At 39.8% G+C, this 20,153-nt stretch overlaps 1 protein-coding gene across 3 annotated transcripts in view; it reads left to right on the forward strand.

The window, feature by feature from the left end:
* The window catches only part of LOC144505224 (matrin-3-like), an 81,636-nt gene that overhangs the window by 21,850 nt on the left and 39,633 nt on the right, over window positions 1-20,153 (forward strand). For all 3 annotated transcript variants that reach the window (XM_078231225.1, XM_078231227.1, XM_078231226.1), the window contains exon 3: window positions 19,184-19,245. In XM_078231225.1, coding sequence (XP_078087351.1) covers window positions 19,184-19,245 — 62 coding nt within the window. The remainder of the gene's footprint in view (window positions 1-19,183; window positions 19,246-20,153) is intronic.

Below are 20,153 nucleotides of genomic sequence, written 5' to 3' on the forward strand. Positions count from 1 at the left end.
TATCAAAGCCCTTCTGGAAATCCAAGTATAGTAAGTCTACAGGCTCCTCTTTATGCACAGTACATGTTACTCCTTCAAAGGACTTCAATAAATTGGTTCAACATGATTTCCTTTTCACAAAACCATGCTGACTCTTCCCATTTACGTTAGTTTTTCTAAATGCCCAGCTTTAATCTCCATACTGAGTGAATCTAATGCCTCCTCCTGACAGATGTCAGGTTCACTGGCCTATAGTTTCCTGTTTTCTGCCTCACTCTTTTTTTGAACAGATTTGAACACATTTGCTACTTTCTAGTCTGAAGGAACTGTTCCAGAATCTAGCAAATTTTGGAAAAGTAACAGCAATGCATCTACTACTTCATTAGCCACCTCTTTTAAAACCCAAGAGTCAAGTCCATCAGGACCCAAAGATTTGTCAACCTGGAGCTCCATCTGTTTGCTCAATAAGGCTTCCCTAAAGTAAAGTTTATTTATTCGTCACAAGTAAGGATTACATTAGTACTGCAATAAGTTACTGAAATTTCCCTAGTTGCCACAGTTCAGCGCCTGTTCGGGTCAATGCATCTAACCAGCACGCCTTTCAGAATGTGGGAGGAAACCGGAGCACTGAGAGGAAGACACGGGGAGAACGTGCAAACTCCACACAGGCAGTGACCCAAGCCGGGAATTGAACCCGGGTCCCTGGTGCTGTAAAGCAGCAGTGCTAATCACTTTGCTACCTTGCCGCCCTAGTGTTCATAATTTCACCAAGTTCCCTCTCCTCCGTTTCCTGATTTACAGCTATTACTGAACTGTTTTTTGTATCCTCTATAGTGAAGACAGAAGCAAAAAGTTGTTAATTTCATCTGCCATTTCCTTATTAACTACTAACTTTCCATTGTCACACTCTAGAGGAACAAGCATTCTTTTTCTTTTTAAATACCTGCAGAAACCCTTTATCTATTTTACATTTCTAGCTAGCTTCCTCTTGCATTAATTTCTTTCTCCAGATTAACCTTTTAGTCACTCTGTGCTGTTCTTTATATTTTGATCAATTGTTTGACCTGCCACTCACTCTTTGTGCAGTTATATGTTTTTTCCTTAAGTGCGATGCTTTCCTTAATTTGTTTAATTAATCTTAGATAATTGGTCTTGCGCGTTGAATTTTTCTTAATTGTAGAAATTAACTTATTCTGAATGTTTTGAAATATCACTTTAAATGTCTGACACTGCTTCTCTATTGATCTATCCTCAAGCCTCGTATCCCAGTTCATTTCAGCTAACTCAGCTTTCATGCCCACATGGCTGCCCTTATTTCAGTTTAAAATAATAATCTTAGAACCTCTATTCTCCTTTTCAAACTTGATGTCAAATTCAATCATATTGTGGTTGCCTATGGGTGCCTTCATTCTGAGCTTATCAAATAATCCTGTGACACTACACAATACCAAGTCTAATATAAACTGCTCTCTGGTTCAAAAATGCTAAGAAACTAAGTTGAAAATATTCTATGAATTCCACATCCAGGCTACTACTGCCAGGCTGACTTTTAGTTAATATGTAGATTAAAATCACCTGTGATTATTGCTGTCCCTTTATCACAAGCACCCAATATTTCTTCTTGTATACTTAGTCCTACATTGTGGTTATTGTTGGGGGGGGCGAAACCACTCCCGCTAGTGACTTATTTTCTCTATTATTCCTTATCTCTACCCAAACCGATTCTGCACCCTGATCTCCTAAGCCAAGGTCATCTCTAACTATTGCATCAATGCCATCTTCGATTAACCCCTCCACCGTTACCTAGCTTCCTATTCTTGAATGTCTTGTACCCCATGATATTTAGGACACAGTCCTTGTCATCCTGCAGCCATGTCTCTGTAATGGCTATCAGATTGTATTCATTTACTACAAAGTGTGCTATCAATTCATTTATTTTGTGATGAATGCTACATGCATTCAGACACAGCCTTTTTTTGATCTAGAATCATAGAATACCTACTGTGCAGAAGGAGGCCATTCGACCCATTGTGCCTGCACCGACAACAATCTCACTCAGGCCCTATCCCCGTAACCCCACATATTTACCCTCCTAATCCCCCTGGCACTAAGGAGCAATTTAGCATGGGCAATCAACCTAACCCGCATATTTTTGGACTGTGGGAGGAAACCAGAGCACCTGGAAGAAACCCATGCAGACATGGGAAGAATGTGCAAACTCCACACAGTCACCCAAGTCGGGTGAACTCGGGTTCCTGGCACTGTGAGGCAGCAATGCTTGCCACTGTGCCGCTATCTATGGAACATCTAGTTTTGACTGTTGGTGTGCTCTTAGATCTTTTTCTCTCTTTCCCTTCTTGTCATTCTCTGACTCATTTCCTGTATTACTAGTTTGCTCTCCTGCCTTGAGTCTACCCCAGATTTGTAACATCTACCTTAGGTTGACCCCCACCACCCCAATTTACTTTAAAGCCCTCTCTACGATCCCAGTTGAGGTGCAGACCACTCCATCAGACAGCCCCCACTTTCCTCAGTGCTGATTACAGTGATGCACAAACCATGAACATACTTTTCCAACACCAGTCTTTGAGCTAAGCATTCATTTCTCTAATTTTATTTGCCCTATTTCAATTTGCATGTGGCTCAGAGATGTTCTGTTTCTTAATTTTTTCATCTTGCCTATGTCATTGGTACCTACATTGACCATGACAACTGGATCCTCCCTCTCCCATTCCAAGTTCTCCTCCAGCCCCAAGCAGGTATCCTGAACCCTGGCCCCAGGTGGGCAACACAGTCATTTGGACACTCACTCTTTGCTGCAGGGAACAGTGTCAATCCCCTTCACTATACTGTCCCCTATTACCACTGCATTTCTTTCACCCCACCCCCCACCCCCAAATGAAAGAGATGGAATGACCTTTCTTCAGCTAAATTGTTAACATACAAATAAATAGAAAAAAAATTGAACAAGGAATTAGAACTACACATCCAACCCATGTGTTTGTACCACAACATTGTGTTTTACCTGCAGCTAAATCTGCTTTCCAAAATATTTTAACACTCTTTGCAGGCCTTTGGGTTCTTGTTGACATCTCTGCAACTATTGCTGTATTGGAAGCCAGTAAAGAAGAACAACATATGGTGTGTGCCTCACTAGTCTGGCCAAGAGTGCCAACTGTGTACCTGACCGAATGTGAGGCAGGGTTTGGAATTTGAAACCAGCTACAGTCCATTGTCCTTGGTTAACTAGTCTTGAAAAGCTTTCAGTATGTATTGAAATTGGAACTAATATTGACTGCTCAATATATTTATCGGAGTGACCTTCTACATCACAAGGTTGATACTCTTATTTCCCCTCCTCTGGAGGCTGTTTGTCATTAAGAGTTTTCCAGCAAAGATAGAGCCAACAGCATTCTCATTCTCAATTGCTATCATAAGCTACCATGTTTTAGAATAAGTATCACTGTCAATTGCCTTGTTCAGATTTGCTTCACGTGGTGCATACTAAAAATATAATTCTAGTAAAACAGACTTAAGAAGATGGAAAATGTCAAAATCCTGTTTATGGAAACATTTCCTTGATTATGATGGTAGTGTCAGTAACATTTTAATTAAAGTGTACGGTTGGCTAAGCTGTATTCCTTTAACATCTGAGAAAAACTTTATTTGAAGCATTTGTTCAACACTTTTGCGAAGGTTGTCTCACTTCTATTCTTTTTATTGTCTCTTGAGATTTTATATATTCCCTTAAACTTAGCTACAAAACACAAACCAGAATATTATTAGTTTCAATGAATTATAATATCTATGTCTCCAATTACATTAACCACAGATGATCAAATGTTATGTCTTGTCATCATTCAAATCCATATTTCTTATGTATTCAATCTGTGATGCTTGTAGGTGACAAGTGACAGCAATTTCCCCTCTTGCATTTGACTGCATATATATTATGTATTTGGAGGTGTCATGTGACATTTTTTTCAGAGAGAGAGAGAACTAAGCCTAAAAAAAGTCTCCTCAACTTTCACTTGCTGGCTAGCTCAATGTCCTCCAAGCAAATTTTACACGTGTCCTTAACTGTTAATTCCCCTTGCTCTAATTTCTTAGCTGCAAAATCTCCTTGTCCCATAACCACTTTGCAGTTTCCCGATTTGGCCATCTTGCCCCCTCAGTCCAGTTTGTGGTCTGTTATTTCTGAACTCCAGTAATTATCAACAGAAAAATCAATTGCATATGATATTCATCGCAAGGAATGATGACACTACAATGCTGTCTTAACCCACACATTATGAAGTCACAGACATGGCTTACATCAGATTGTGTTGGGACACAAAGCATAAGGCTTACAGAAGAGAAGGGAAAGAAATTGAGCTGTTGAGCAATTTGCATTTCTGTTGAACAGGATGGTGGGTGAGGAATGAATAAAGCTGTAATAAAAAAACAGTCATGGTGAAGTATGTGTTTTTCGGATCAATAGTGAGGCTGTTAAATACAGTTATTGAAGTGTGTTATTTTGTTTGATGAACTCCAGACCTATTTAAGAGGAAATTCTGTTTCTAGAAATATCCTGCAATTTATTAAATATGTTGTGCCATGTCATCATTCAGTTTCATATTGTTGGGGTTGGTATTGGTGGTATTGAGGTTGGGGGAAGGGAGAAGGATGTCAAGTATTTTGGGCTGGTCCTGGTTTTGGGGATGGTTTTGTGTTGATAACGGGATGGCTTGTATATGAAGATTCATGAGAAGTTAAACTCCATAACAGGATGAAGTTCAATCCTTTCAAAATTATCTAATGTTCGTAGATAAGATAGCAGTATTATTCAAATGGTATCTTGTTGGCTCTTTAATGTAATAAAACAGCCCAAGATGCTTTACAGAGATGTTATTAAACAATATGTGACACAACCACATAAGGAGATAGGTCAAAGAACTAGGTCTTCATAAAAGCAAGGTACAGGTAGAAAAGTATGGGGAGGAAATCCCAAACTTAAAGCTAAGGCAACTGAAGGCATAGCAGAGTGATTAAAATTGAGTATGCTGAAGAGGCCTGAATTAAAGCACTGCAGATACCCGGAGGTTTGTAGGGCAGAGAAGATTACAAGGATGGGAATGGAAGGATTCATTCTTTTCAGACGAGAAGAACGTTTAAGGATCAGACCAAATCTTGGTTCAAATCCAAAGAATTTTTTAAAAATCAAGTAGGCAACCTTCAGGGCAACAGGTGGTGGCTCTATCATGAAAAATAAGCAATGGGAAAACTTAATTTAATGTTCTATATTGCAGGCTAAGGCATCTTTAAATTTAATAAAAGATGAAAACATAAAAATCCAAATCAGATTGCACTCTGGAAAATTCAGTTTTTGTCTCCCACAAAAATGCACTAATGTAAATAAATATGAGCAGAGGGCTTTTAATGTGTATGAAAGCTTTCAATAATGGCATAATTAGGAAGTTAAATGTAAGATTTATCACAGCTAGTCAAATTTATTTTAAAAATGTTCTCCTTTAAATCAAAATGGTTACCATTGTTTAAAAAAAGATGTTTACGGGTGAACTTTCACACTGCTGGTGACTGTTTTCTACTTGGTACTCCAAACCATCAAGTTTGTGCTATGGATATGGAGGAGCTGGCAGAAAGACGGATTGAAGAATCCAGTCACAGCAAGTGTTGAGCAGATAAAGAGTACTCATGGGAAGGGGAAATATTTGGTGCTGTTCTGAATGAAACTGGTACGTGCTAATTATTAAAAAGTAGTTATATTGTGCTTCTGGAGAACATATCCATAAGATTTCATGTGCCTCAGAATTGAAATATTAATGGCTGATCCACTTTCGTCAGTCATTTCCATTTCTATATATTTCTATTTATGTTCCAGTGTAGATATTAATAAGTTTACATTGATATATAATTCATATTCAGAGTGCAAAAAGAAGTTTCACAGAAAATAAATTAAAAGTTTAGAGATTTGCCATGTAGGCAAATGTAACACAGCAAGATTTTATAGATAACTGTGGGATGAATGATCAGTTCTTTTTTATCGTTGAAGGAGATTTATTAGCCAGGACATGGGAGAACTCCATGCTTCCTTAAATGGCGTTAGAAAATATTTAATGTCTGTTGGAAAACACAGGAGGTCAAGCATGCTATCAAACCAACTAAGCTGTTACAAAAACTGGTATATTAATATAAATGATGCCTCCACTTGTCAAGTATCTTCTGTAGCTAAAGTATCAGCACACTTAATATTTGGCAGAGCAGAGGAAAGGCAGAAAAATCAAATGTAATGATTATAGAAGAATAGAAAGCAATGGTCTCTCCTGCCTTTGTATTTGATGAAAACATTGCGTTACATCTTCCAAGTTAGTTCAGGATCTGATTTTCAAAAGTAAATGTTAAAATGCCTTGAAGTCTTAGGCTTAGAAAAAAGAATGGTTTTCAGAGGTAAGCCTTTACCCCATGCCAACCAATTTCCTGATGTAGAGCAGTTACTTGATAGGAACCAAATGGAGATTATAGCATCTTGCTGATGTTAGAAAACAAGAAAGCATTCCTGTGAGCTTTACAGCATGGAGATGAATTAATGTAAAAGGCTGCACCTAACACCAATGGAACCGCTAGGTGGCACAGTGTTGTACGTTTGACAGTTCAGCTGCCAGTATGAAAGATGGTGCTGCTCAATTGTTCAGTTAAGAAATAAAGATAACACTATGCATTAACACAAGACAATATGCTTATGAGATGTGAAGGTGAAAGTGCTACCAACTGTGGCACAGCTGATGCCCTAATTAATTTATCGGGATGAATTCAATTTTGTTTATTAGAAACTAAACAAAATCCAAAAATGAATGAGAAATATATAAACAGAAAATATTGTTTTACTAAAGAGTCCTGCAATTTTTGGTAGGAAAATCAGCACTTTCAGCTCATGGCTAGGAACACAGTTTAGTTTCATGAAGTTGAACCAGATATTTGTGTAAAAGTCTGGGGCAGGATTCAAACGTGCAATTCTCTGGCAACACCATGATTTATAACCATAAGGCCACATGGCTACTTTTGATTCACTGAATGAATAAGGTATGTGACCACGTGTCTGCATTGGTTTCCTCCGGGTGCTCCGGTTTCCTCCCACAGTCCAAAGATGTGCAGATTAGGTTGATTGGCCATGCTAAAAATTGCCCCTTAGAGTCCTGAGATGCATAGGTTAGAGGGATTAGCGGGTAAATATGAAGGGATATGGGGGTAGGGCCTGGGTGGGATTGTGGTCGGTGCAGAATCGATGGGCCAGATGGCCTCTTTCTGCATTGTGGGGTTTCTATGATTTCTATGATTCACGTTTTGCTGCTGATGCATAATGATGTCACCCTTGCACGTGTAAATCAGCACTGGCAATTTTTCATCGTGGACACTCTGGAATGATGTGAATGACTACTGTGCGCATATGTGAACTAATGCATATCCACAGTGCAATGTCGGTTGCCATCTTAAATGTCAGCAGCAATGGTAGCACACGGGCGGCACGGTAGCACAGTGGTTAGCACTGCTGCTTCACAGCTCCAGGGACCTGGGTTCGATTCCCGGCTTGGGTCGCTGTCTGTGTGGAGTTTGCACATTCTCCTCGTGTCTGCGTGGGTTTCCTCCGGGTGCTCTGGTTTCCTCCCACAGTCCAAAGATGTGCGGGTTAGGTTGATTGGCCAGGTTAAAAATTGCCCTTAGAGTCCTGAGATGCGTAGGTTAGAGGGATTAGCGGGTAAATATGTGGGGGTAGGGCCTGGGTGGGATTGTGGTCGGTGCAGACTCGATGGGCCGAATGGCCTCCTTCTGCACTGTAGGGTTTCTATGATTTCTATGAAAATCAATGGAAACGTCAGTTACATTGTTGAAACTCACTTTAAATATGGATGTTTGCATTTTAATGGAGCTAGCCTCTTGAAGCATCCTCAATTTTCATTGCTTGACCATTGCTGGCCATGCATTCAGTTGTCAAGGCCCTATGATCTGGAATTCCCTCTCTAAACCCCTTTAAGGTGCTCCTTTAAACTTCTCCCTTCGAATAAAATTCTGGTCGCCTGCCCTAATATCTCCTCCTGCAGCTTTATTTTGCTCTACTGCAAAGCACCTTGGGATATTTTACTCTTTTAAAAACACTATTTAAAATCCCAAGTTTTTCTAAAGGATAATAAGTTGTCATGTTTCTCGGTGCACCATATATTATGGCTGACAACATGTTTGTATGTTTTGAATTTCTCTGGTTTATTGTCAAATGCCCTCATAATTTTGAAAATCTCCCTTAATCTTAGGAAAATGATCCCAGCTTCTGTAGTCTCAGTAACTAAAGACCCTCATCCTTGGTATCATTCACATACATCTCTTCATCCCTGAGATTTTGATAGCCTTCCTATAGTGTGATATCCATTATTGAACAGAATCATTCAGCTGAGGCCTAGATAATGATTTGTAAAGCTTACTACAACTTCCTTGCTCTTGTGCTCTATGTCTCTCTTTATACAAGCATTCATCTTGTTTACTTGACCTGACACCTTAAGAGATCCATATGTGAATCCTCAGGTCTCTGTGTCCTCATACCCTGTTGAAAATTACTTGACAAGAAGTTTGTCGCAGAATGAAAAGTTTGTATATGCTTTTTTTCAATTATTCTCTTCCCGGTTTCCCTTTTACAGGATTTGAATGGAGGAAATGTTAAGTCCCACTGTAAGAATCCTACACAATTCCTACTCCACATTTTTTCTTGAATAAACAAAAGCCAAATGTGGTTATGATGATACTCATTTACTTACTTAACCCATCTTGTAATATACAAAAACAGAAAAATGCTGGAAAATCTCAGCAGGTCTGACAGCATCTGTGGAGAGAGAATAGAGCTAGCATTTCGAGTCTGGATGACCCTTCGTCATCCAGCATCTACAATAGTTTGCCTCCATCTTGTAATATATCCTGGATAGAAGCAACAGAGAGATGACATCATTACAAATTATGGCTCGCATCTTCATTTGTCAAATGTTTTATTGACCTCAAATGTTAAAATGAAACAAAAGGTCAAAAAACCAGGGTAGAAATTTAAGCAGGATATAAAATCAGACAGGCTGTGTCTATGTGAGACTCAAAAGAGACTTTGTTAGAATTTCAGGGACCAGATAAGGGGTCAAAGAGAAAGTAGTGCTTTGAATCCAGGACAAGAAAGCTAGACACCAAAGCCACCATGTTGTATTGAGAGTCAAGCATGAACTGCAAATGAGCTAGGGAGAATGCTTGATAACAGAATTGCAGTTAAAATTGCTGGGATATATATATGTACAACAGAGTGTGGTTGTGATTTCCTCAGCAGTGTACAGATTCCTTAAATTATACTTACTTAGTGACAGAATTGGTTACCAATCTAATTGTTAGACTGTTGGGAATGACTTGAATTATCCTATGAAGCTTACCTCTCTCTATTTCAGAGAAAGATACTGTGGCTATATTTCCCAAAAAATTCAACTTCGCCAGTGGGCAAAAAAATCTAGCACTGTTTCTGAACAGTTCAAGGATTTTCAGTACCTTACGTTGAAATGTAAGGTGAGCAAGAGACTGTGCAGAAGTCTTTACTATGCAGTGTTTCTTAGGAGACTTTATTATAAGTTCGTGGAAAGAGCTTAAAAAGATTTTGGTGGAAAGATCATCAACCTGGACTGTTAACACCATGGGTGCAATGTTTTTGACCTGCTGTGCTGGTCAAGTAGCATTGCACGGTGGGAAGTTGCAATGGGAGGCTAAAACGAGAATCCTGTCCCTCGTGCCCGCGAGGCTGATTTAAATATTTATAACCTCATTGTGATGTTATTGGTAAGCCCGGGATGCAATTGTTCAGGCTCACTTTGCTCTCTGACCTCACCCGCCCCCAACCACCGCAAATGACCAAGACTCAGCTCACTGAGGTTTTCTCACCCGTTTGACACTTCGAATCTTTTTGGGAAAATTCCATCTCAAGTCTCTCTTCAGGGTTCCTGCTGGTCATGGAAAATCTGGAAAAGCCATGGAATTTGTAAATGATTTTCCAGGCCTGTAAAACTTACGGAGATTTCCAAAAAAGGCCCAAAGTGATTGAAAAGTCACAATGTTATAAAGTCAAGGATGAGACATTTCTGATTTGGGGCAAATTCCAACCTTTTCAATGTTTTCCCAACACTCACTTCCTTCTCTCTCTGATTGTTTGCTTTATGCCACATGTTCGGAATCCATTGCGAACACTGATGCTGCTTTGGAGACTGCCAGAACAACAGCAGACATTGGCTGAGTAGTCTGTCAGTTGGGATGGTTGGCTCTTTGGACACTGCCAGAACAATAGCTGTAATTGACCGAGTACTATGCACTGGATTCCGCAGTCCTTTTTGCATGCCTCTCATGAGGAGAGGTGTGTTTGTTGGTTGTCAGTTCCAGACATTTGTTGTGGAGGCAGATGACTCCCCAGTGGATACTTTCTTCAGAACTGGAGTATGGTAAACAAAGGTAAGGTTATCTACCAAGTATGCTGAAAAGATTTCACTTAAGGCGGTCACTTATAAGTCTGTGGAGCTACTTGCACTGCAGTGTGTCAGAATTTGGGTTTGAATGTGTTGTTTGCCTGTTTCAAGGGCCAACGCACGCAGCTGTAATAACAGAGCCTTGCTAAGAGGACTTTTTGCAGTTATATATTCTTCTGACAAATGTCAGCCATGTTACCAGGATATTATGGTGAATCTTCATTTTAAGTCCTTGTGTTCATACAAGCATTGTAATAACTTCATCAGATCATCTTAAAAGAGAAAATAAATCTAAAGGGGAATCCAGGATAAATGAACTTTGAGAGGTTTTAGAACAGGATTATGCAGAGTGGTGAGAATTTGGAACTTGCTACAAGAGGAAGTAGTCGAGGTGACTAACATGGAGAGAACAAAACAGCATGGAACAGTCATGGAATTTTACTTTGCTGAAGGTGCAGGAACCTGTCCTGCAGAATATTTCCACCATTTTATGTTTTTATTTCAGAGTGTGGATTCATTTTGTAATGATTATGTTTAGATTGAACCAGTTAATTGGTGAAGGGGACAACATTTTAAGTAAATATAGGCTAGAGAACTGGGTGATGGAAAACAACCTCTGCGTATTGACCAAAAACATTAGAACAGTCAGAACCCACTTTGCTTGTGCAGGGTTATCTTTTGTAACTATAAACAAAGCAGTTTGCAATTCAGGAACTAGGAATGGCCATTTAACCCTCAAGCCTGTCCGCCAATCAGTGAGACCATGATTGGTCTACGATCTACCTGTCTTTGCCCTGTATTCCTTAATACATTTGGTGAACAAAATCTCTCAGTTTCAATTTTTTAAATTACAGTTGATATAGCATTAATTTCTGTTTGCAGTAGAGAGTTCCAAAGTTCTACCATCCTTTGTGTGAAGAAAGGGTTTGAAAATTTCACTCTTGAAAGGCCAGATTCTGATTTTATTCGCTGTAGTCTGACTCCCCAACCAACAAAATGAGTTTCTATATACCTTGTCTATTCTCAATGTAGAATATTTGAACAGCAGAATGGAATTAGAGAATAGTTACAGTAGAGAAGGAAGGCATTCAGCCTGCTGAGTCAGTGCTAGCTTGCCGTAAGAGCCATTTAGTTAGTCCCACTCCCCGTTCTTCTTCACATAGCCCTGGATTTTTTTCTTATCTCTTCAGATGCTTACCAATTCCCTTTGAAAGCCACAGTTAAATCTGCCTCCACTGCATTTAGTCAGTGCATTTCAGATTGTAAATACCAGCTGTGTGAGAATCCTCATGTCATCTTTGGATCTTCTGCTAATCACTTCAGACCTTATCCTCTGGCTCATGACCCTTTTGTCAAAGGCAACACTTTCTTTTTATTAACAATGCCCTGATGTCTCATGATTTTGCACACCATTACTCTCAAACTGCCCTTCTACAAGGAGAATAACCCAATTCTCTCCAGTCAATCCAGATGCTGATGACCTCTGTCCTTGGAACAATTCTTATCTGTCCTTTCTGTACTATTTGTAAAGCCTTCATATCATTCCTTAATTATAGTGCTCAGAGTTGGACACACTGAGCAATTGAGGTCAAACCAGCACTTTATAAGATTTCACCATAACCTTATTTCTTTTGTACTTTTGTTCTCTATTTATTAAACTATCCCATATGCCTTATTTACCATTTTCTTAATCTGTCCCATCACCTTCAATGGTTTATATGCTTTTAACCCCAGATCTCTTGGTTCCTGCACCCACTTTAGAATTGCACTTATTTTGTATTGCATCTTCTCATTCTGATCACAATGTAGCCCTTGCACTTTTGTGTATCAAAAAGCACATTTTGAAAACTTCAATCAAATCACTTGTTAACATTATAAATTCCAGAGGATCCAACCCTGATTTGTGTAATCACCATTTTTAAAACTCAACCCTCGAATTCCAGATATAATTTTGGTAAAATTCTCTGCTAAGAAACACTTCCTAGGGTGTCATGCCCAGAACTACTTGCAGTACTCTAGTAGGTGTGGTAAAACCAGGGCTTTTACCACACCTTTTATCCCCTTGTATTCCAGTTTTCTTGATATATGAAGACCAGCCTTGTGTTACCCATCGATTAGTTTATATACCTCTTCATGGCATTTTAAATTTCTTGGTATCTGAACCACCAAGGTTCTTTAGACCTCCTCCTAGCTTTCCACCATTTAGAAAGTGCTTTGTTCTATCTTTTTCGGTCGAAAGTGCACAACTTTGGGGGCAGCACGGTGGCATAGTGATTAGCACTGCTGCCTCTCAGCTCCAGGGACCTGGGTTCGATTCCCGAACTGGGTTACTGTCTGTGTGGAGTTTGCACGTTCTCCCCGTGTTTGTGTGGGTTTCCTCTGGGTGCTCCAGTTTCCTCCCACACTCCAAAAATGCGCAGGTTAGGTTGATTGGACATGCTAAATTAACCCTTAGTTTCCCGGGATGTGATAGGTTAGAGGGATTAGTAGGGTAACTAAGCGGGGATAGAGCCTGGGTGGGATTGTTGTCAGTGTAGACTTGATGGGCCGAATGGCTGCCTTCTGCACTGTAGGGTTTCTATGATGAACTTCATATTTGTCTAGATTGAAAGTTTTGTCCATTCACTCTACCTATCAATATCTCTTTGTAATGTTATGCTTCCATACACAATGCTGCATATCTTTGTGTCATCAGCAGATTTGGATATATAGCTTTCTATCCTATTATCTAAGTTAGGGGTCAGCAACCTTTCAGAAATGGCGTGCCGAGGCTTCATTTATTCATTGTAAAGTTTCACGTGCCAGTAATACAATTTATTGTTTATAAGGCCTCTCTATATAACGACTGTAACCATACCAGTTTAGCGTGGTCATTGCCCTTTTCCTTATTGAGTTTTCCAATATCCGGAACATATTTGGATCCTCCCTCCCCACCTTGCGCACACACGCACACTCCCCTACACACACACACAGCATTAAATTGGTTCGAAAATTGTTGGGATTTCACCCACTATTTTTCAACTGCTGCTGACGTTTGGACAGTTTTTGCTTTCTGGCAGGCTATTTGGAGAAAAAATTGGGGCCACTTTGTTTTCTGAAGCAGCTGCACAGCAACTCCGTGAAATTGGCACTGCCAGACTGGCTTTAAAAAGATAGAATACTCTGATTCCAATTATTATTAAGCCAGGCAGATGAACTCAGGGCATGGATGGGTACATGGACTGGGATATTATAGTTATTACTGAAACATGGCTAAGGGAGGGGCAAGACTGGCAGCTCAATCTTCCTGGATACAGATACTATAGGAAAGAAAGAACAGGAGGTAAGTGAGGAGGCGGAGTTGCATTTTTGATTAGGGAGAACATCATGGCAGTACTGAGAGGGGATATATCCGTGGGGTTGCCCACTGAGTCTATATGGGTAGAACTGAAAAATAAGGGAGAGAGTACTTTTTTAGGATTGTACTACAGGCCCCCAAATAGTCAGTGGAAGAGCAGCAAATGTGTAAGGATAGCTGCAAGAAACAATTGGGTGGTAATAGTAGGGGACTTGACCTTTCCCAACATTGACTGGGACAGCCCATAGCATTAGGGGCTTGGATGGAGAGAAATTTGTTAAGTTTATTCAGGAGGAATTTTAAGATAGTTTTAAGATAGCTATGGAGAATGATAGGTCTGGCCCAAAAGTTGAAATTCTAAATTGGTATTAGACAGGAACTTTCAAAAGTTGATTGGGGGAGTCTGTTGGCAAGCAAAAGGGTGGCTGGTAAATGGGAGGCTTTCAAAAGTATTAACCAGGGTTCAGAATAAGCACATTTCTTTTAGAGTGAAGGGCAAGGGGACCCTGGGTGGCTCGGGATATTGAGACCCTTGTCAAAAAGAAAGAGGAGGCACATGACATGCATAGATAGCTGGGTTCAAATGGATCTCTTGAAGAGTATAGAGGTTGTCGAAGTAGAGTTAAGAGAGAAATCAGGAGGACAGAAAGGGGACATGAGATTGCTTTGGCAGGTAAGGCAAAGGAGAATCCAAAGAGTTTCTACAAATAAAGGGCAAAAGAGTAACTAGGGAGAGAGTAGAGCCTCTTAGGGATCAACAAGGTCATCTATTTGCGGATCCACAAGAGGTGGGTGAGATCCTAACTGAATATTTCTAATCAGTATTTACTGTTGAGAAAGGCATGGATGTTGGGGAACTTGGGGCAATAAATAGTGATGTCTTGAGGAGTGTACATATTACAGAGAAGGAGGTGCTAGAAGTCTTAAAACGCAGCAAGGTAGATAAATCCTTGGGATCTGATGATATGCATCCCAGGACATTGTGGGAGGTTAGGGAGGAAATTGCGGGTCCCCTAGCAGAGATATTTGAATCATTGACAGCCGCAGGTGAGGTGCCTGAAGATTGGAGGGTAGCAAATGTGTCTTTAGGGCTGCCGGGAAAAGCCTGCGAACTACAGACTGGTGATCCTAACGTCTGTAGTGGGTAAGTTGTTAGAAGGCATTCTGAGTGACAGGATCTACAGGCATTTAGAGAGACAAGGACTGAGCAGGGATAGTAGCATGGCTTTGAGAGTGGAAAATCATGTCTCTCAAATTTGATAAGAGCTTTTTGAAGGGTAAGCAAAAAGGTAGATGAGGGCAGTGCATCGACGTTGCCTACATGGACTTTAGCAAGGCCTTTGACAAGGTACCGCATGGTAGGTTGTTGCATAAAGTTAAATCTCATGGGATCCAGGGTGAGGTAGCCAATTGGCTTGACGACAGAAGACAGAGGATGGTTGTAGAGGGTTGGTTTTGAAACAGAAGGCCTGTGACCAGCAGTGTGCCTCATGGATCGCTGCTGGGCCCACTGTTATTTGTTTTTTATGTTAATGATTTGGATGAGAATTTAGGAGACATGGTTAGTAAGTTTGCAGATGACACCAAGATTGGTGGCATAGTGGACAGTGAAGAAGGTTATCTAGGATTGCAATGGGATCTTGATCAATTGGGCAAGTGGGCTGATAAATGACAGATGGAGTTTAATTTAGATAAATGTGAGATGATGCATTTTGGTAGATTGAATCGGAGCAGGACCTACTCAGTTAATGGTAGGACGTTGGGGAGAGTTAAAGAACAAAGAGATCGAGGAGTACAGGTTCATAGCTCCTTGAGAGTGGAGTCACAGGGGGACAGGGTGATGAAGTAGGCATTCGACATGCTTGGTTTCATTGGTCAGAACATTGAATACAGGAGTTGGGAGGTCTTGTTGAAGTTATGCAAAACATAACACTTGGAATACTGTTCAGTTCTAATCACCCTATTATAGAAAGGATATTATTAAACGAGAAAGAGTGCAGAAAAGATTTACTGGGGTGCTACCGGTATTTGATGGTTTGTGTTATTAGGAGAGGCTTGATAGACTGGCACTTTTTCCCTGAAGCATAGGAGGCTTAGGGATGATCCAAAGAGGTCTGTCAAATAATGAGGGGCAGAGATGAGGTTGATAGTCAACATCTTTTCCCAAAGGTAGGGGAGACTAAAACTAGAGGGCATAGGTTTAAGGTGAAAGGGGAGAGATACAAAAGGGTCCAGAGGGGCAATTTTTTCACACAAATGGTGGTGAGTGTCTGGAATGAGCTGCTAGAGGCAGTAGTAGAGGCGGGTACAATTTTGTTTCTTAGAGCTCTTGCACCAATGGCTTTACATTCACTTTAAATTTGTTTAGAAAGTCAACACTCCCAACAGCCCACTTGATTTTCTGTTTTACCCATTTGCAGATTTGCGCAGTTTACTCTGGACATTTTCTGCTCCCATTGAAATCAGCCTTAATCTAAAATATTAGTATCTTTCACATTTCTCCCTTTCAAAACATTGCATTGAACTTGAATCTTGTTGTGATTGCTATTAACTAAATGTTGATGCATAGTTAGGCTGTTAATTATATATATAGCTCATTACTTATTAGTAAACCATACACATAACCCCCTGTTGGCTTCAGCACATATTGTTATAGAGAACTATCTTGCACATATTCAAAACATTTGCTGACTTTCTGGCATGCTACTTTGCTTACTCCTATCTATAAGAGAGTTAAAATCCCCCATTAAAAATTGTTCTTTTGTTGAAAATTGCCCGATCTCTTCAATTGTATAAACAAGCAAAGTAGCGCTCTGAAAAAGCAGAGGATGCTGGAAAAAAACTCAGCAGGTCTGGCAGTATCTGGAAGGAGAGAGGGCAGAGTTAACATTTCAAGTCCTTTTGGCTCTTCAGTGAAGAGGTCCTGTTTACAAAAAATGCTATATGCCCCACGCCCCCCCCCCCAAATTGTTGAATCCCTCAAAGCTACCATATTAGGCTCCTCCTCCTTCCACCTTTGAACAGCCCCCTGCTCCAAGGTGCATTGGTCCTAATTTTGGCTGTTCTTCCGAAAGTCTTTATCCATATTCTCATAGGTACTTTTTGAATAGGATCAATTGATGAACTGCAGTTTATTGTTTCAGAAAGCATTATTCTCTTAACCTGATTGATCAGGATGTTGAAAAAACTGTAGTGCTAAAATTCAACCTAAAGTTTAGATGATCAGGATTGCAGTGCTAGTTACAAATTATTTCAGCATTAGTATGTGGAAATTGTCAAAGCGAGGAGCCTGTCATCAATTTGCATATTGTCTTTAAAAGTTGCATAACTGAGGAAGAATATTTTATGATGGCATTATGAAACTCAATTTTTGAAAGAAATGTGAACTCAGCCACCAAAATACCTGTTTGCTATTCCTTCCAGTTGATTCTTTTTCTGACTTGGTGCATGTATAACTTTATTAAAAAAGAACGCTTTTTGCTAACGTTATTTTCTTACCTCCATTGGGGTTCAAAGAATTAAAGGAGTTTAGAATAAGCCAGTATATGCAACATTGCTGGATTAGAAATAGTATGCCATACATGGCTTGAGGGCACTTTCTCTGTATGATCTCAATCACACCCATGACGCCCGCCCCTTTCAAGTTTGGCATTCAATTTTTATCTTTATATTTATGCAAAGAGCAAGGATGACCATAATCAATAGTAATTGATGAAATTCTGTTATACCTTTGCTATTCATTTTTAGATCCACAGATAATTCTGAACATTAGTTTAAACTTATTAATCTTCATTTACTATGGCATGGTCAGAATTTGTCTTTTCTTACTGCTCATGATCAATGCGTTTTGCAAGTGAGGGGGTGTGTATTTTCTTGCCTTCAGAGTGATTGCCCCAGTTTAAATAATTCCAACAACAAGCTTTTTGTGAGTTTAAAAATAAGTAAAGTTATTTATTATCACACACTTGCCCTGGATGTTGAAAACACAACATCCACAGTATCACTCACACAAAGATTACATACAAATAAGGGAAAAACAATACAATTACAATATATGATTGTCTTAGTTTCTCTTTCGTGGCAGGCCTGCAACTTCAGTTGATGCTATCGTTGAAGTGAAGGTCTTATACAGCAGAGGATTCTGTAGCCTCTTGTAGTCAATTTTCCAGGAGGTTGGTTCTCAGGTGAACTTTATGTTGGAACAGGTTAGGGTATGGTTGTTTGTTACCTTAATTGACTTGCAATAGTTCGATGACTGTTTGACGGAGTCCTTTGGTCTGATGGATTTCTTTGCAGAACAGCTTGCTGTTTTAAAAACAGGCAATAAACATGGCTCTCTGACCATGTGATCTGTTACAAGTCCAAAGTAGTTTTCTGGGTGGACACGTCGATTATATATTCTGCTTGATGGGTTTCACACTTATGAAACTTTGAGGCAGTGAGTGTCTTTATATCTGAATGACCCATTTAATTTGAAACTATCCTTTTGAATTAATTTCGGGGAAAAGGCACTTGAGTCAACATCAGTCTGGAAAGTTCCTTTTGTTTTTTCTTGATGGGAGGGTTTCAATCAACAAGAGAAGTCAGATAACCTTTGGATGCCATATCTTGTAGTATTTTGTGTTTTTTTAAAGTATAACTGAAAGTCCATAATATACTGAACTTGGTTTGGAACGACAATTGGTTAACAAATCTATCCCTCGTGGTTTGTGAATGGAGTTAAGGAAATTGAATCCTATTTTGATTTCCTCCTTCATGCTACATATCTTCAAGATCTTTTGTTGTGAAATGGTTTGGTGTGAAATTTGATCTCCAGAACATTGGAAAGAGTCTTGTGCTCCCACATCATTTAAAACAATTTGACTTACTCAGTGGGCTTAATAGAACTGTCGTTTTGCCAAAGTCTAGGTAAAAATTTGTGAAATCAGATCCAATCAGAGTAGAATTTAGGCTATTCGGTCAATTCTAGTTCTGTTTGGCAAGCAGCAATGGTTGCCTGCAATCACCTTATAAAAGTGTGGATAACTGAATTTCTGGAGGTCTTGACATTTCCTGTAATTTATCAATGAAATAATTAGTTTGTCTTTATTCATTGACGATATGGAGAGAATATTTAAGCTGTGAGGAATATGGTTCAAGATGAATTTGCCTTTCTCCTAATGGTGAAATATAATGCAAATACTTTTTGAAATCTATGCTTCTATAGTTTTACTTTATTATCACACAATACTATTAGCGCTGGGGAGCCATCAAGCTTGTGAATTACTTCTTCATGTTGGTATTGCAAATTGTTATTTTAAGTTCTGTTGATATGTTTCTCAATGTTCTTTTTCTTCCTTTATAGGAATGGAACCAGCACAAAAATAGTACAACACACATACGGCTTTGTGACCTCCTTGTGGAAATGTATGGAGCATTTTGTTTGCTAATGATGTTTTACAGCATAGTTTTACTAACTTAAGCACATTAATCAACCACATTATTGTTGTATTATGTGGTTAGTTAATTATACTTGGTTACTTATAGAAATATAAAATAAGGGTTTGTTGGAAACCGTTAGTGGTAAACATTTTCCATTGGGGTGGAAAACCTTTTATTTTATCAAAGGCCACTCAGATGTAGGCAAAAGCAGTTGCAGGCCCCACAAACGCATGAAAACCAACTTAATGTATTTTAGATAGAAAAGTGTTACAACTCGCCCACTGCTTTAATGTGATGGTTGTTTGCTTTTCCTTGATGAGTAGCAACTGAATTCTGAATTTCAACTCTATCCTTTGCTTTTTTCCTTTTCCATTCTCTCTCTCTCTGTCTATCTCTCTTCTTTCCCATCTGATCTGTTTGTCTCCTCTCTGTCTGTCGTCTCCCTCCTCGGCCATTTTGCAATCTCACTCCCAACTAGGGCAGACTCAACCCAAGGCTTTAGCCAACTTCCAGTCTGAGGCTGCCCCTGAACTTGGAGCCTGGGACTCTACCTCAATTTTCAGGGGTTGAGCCCCGATCTTTGGGCATCAGTGGATCTGGGGTGGGTGGAGAGGGATATTGTCTGGGTTACTCGCTCTTGCCCACCAAGCTTCCTGTTCCCTGTTCCTGGATCTCAGACTTTGCTCTTTCCCCTGAACCTCGGCCTCAGATCACTGCAGCCAAGGTTCAGATATCAGAACATGGCAGTAGCTGGCCCAGAGTGTAGCATTTGGGGTGGAACCAGATTTTGAAATCTCCCTGCAGGCCGGATAAAAAGTGTAATGGGCCAGATTGGTCCCTGGGCCAGTAGTCTCCCTCATGATGATTCAAGACATTATCCTATGGTCATGATG

The sequence above is a fragment of the Mustelus asterias genome, chromosome 16 (assembly GCF_964213995.1).
Source record: "Mustelus asterias chromosome 16, sMusAst1.hap1.1, whole genome shotgun sequence".
Lineage (NCBI taxonomy): Eukaryota > Metazoa > Chordata > Chondrichthyes > Carcharhiniformes > Triakidae > Mustelus > Mustelus asterias.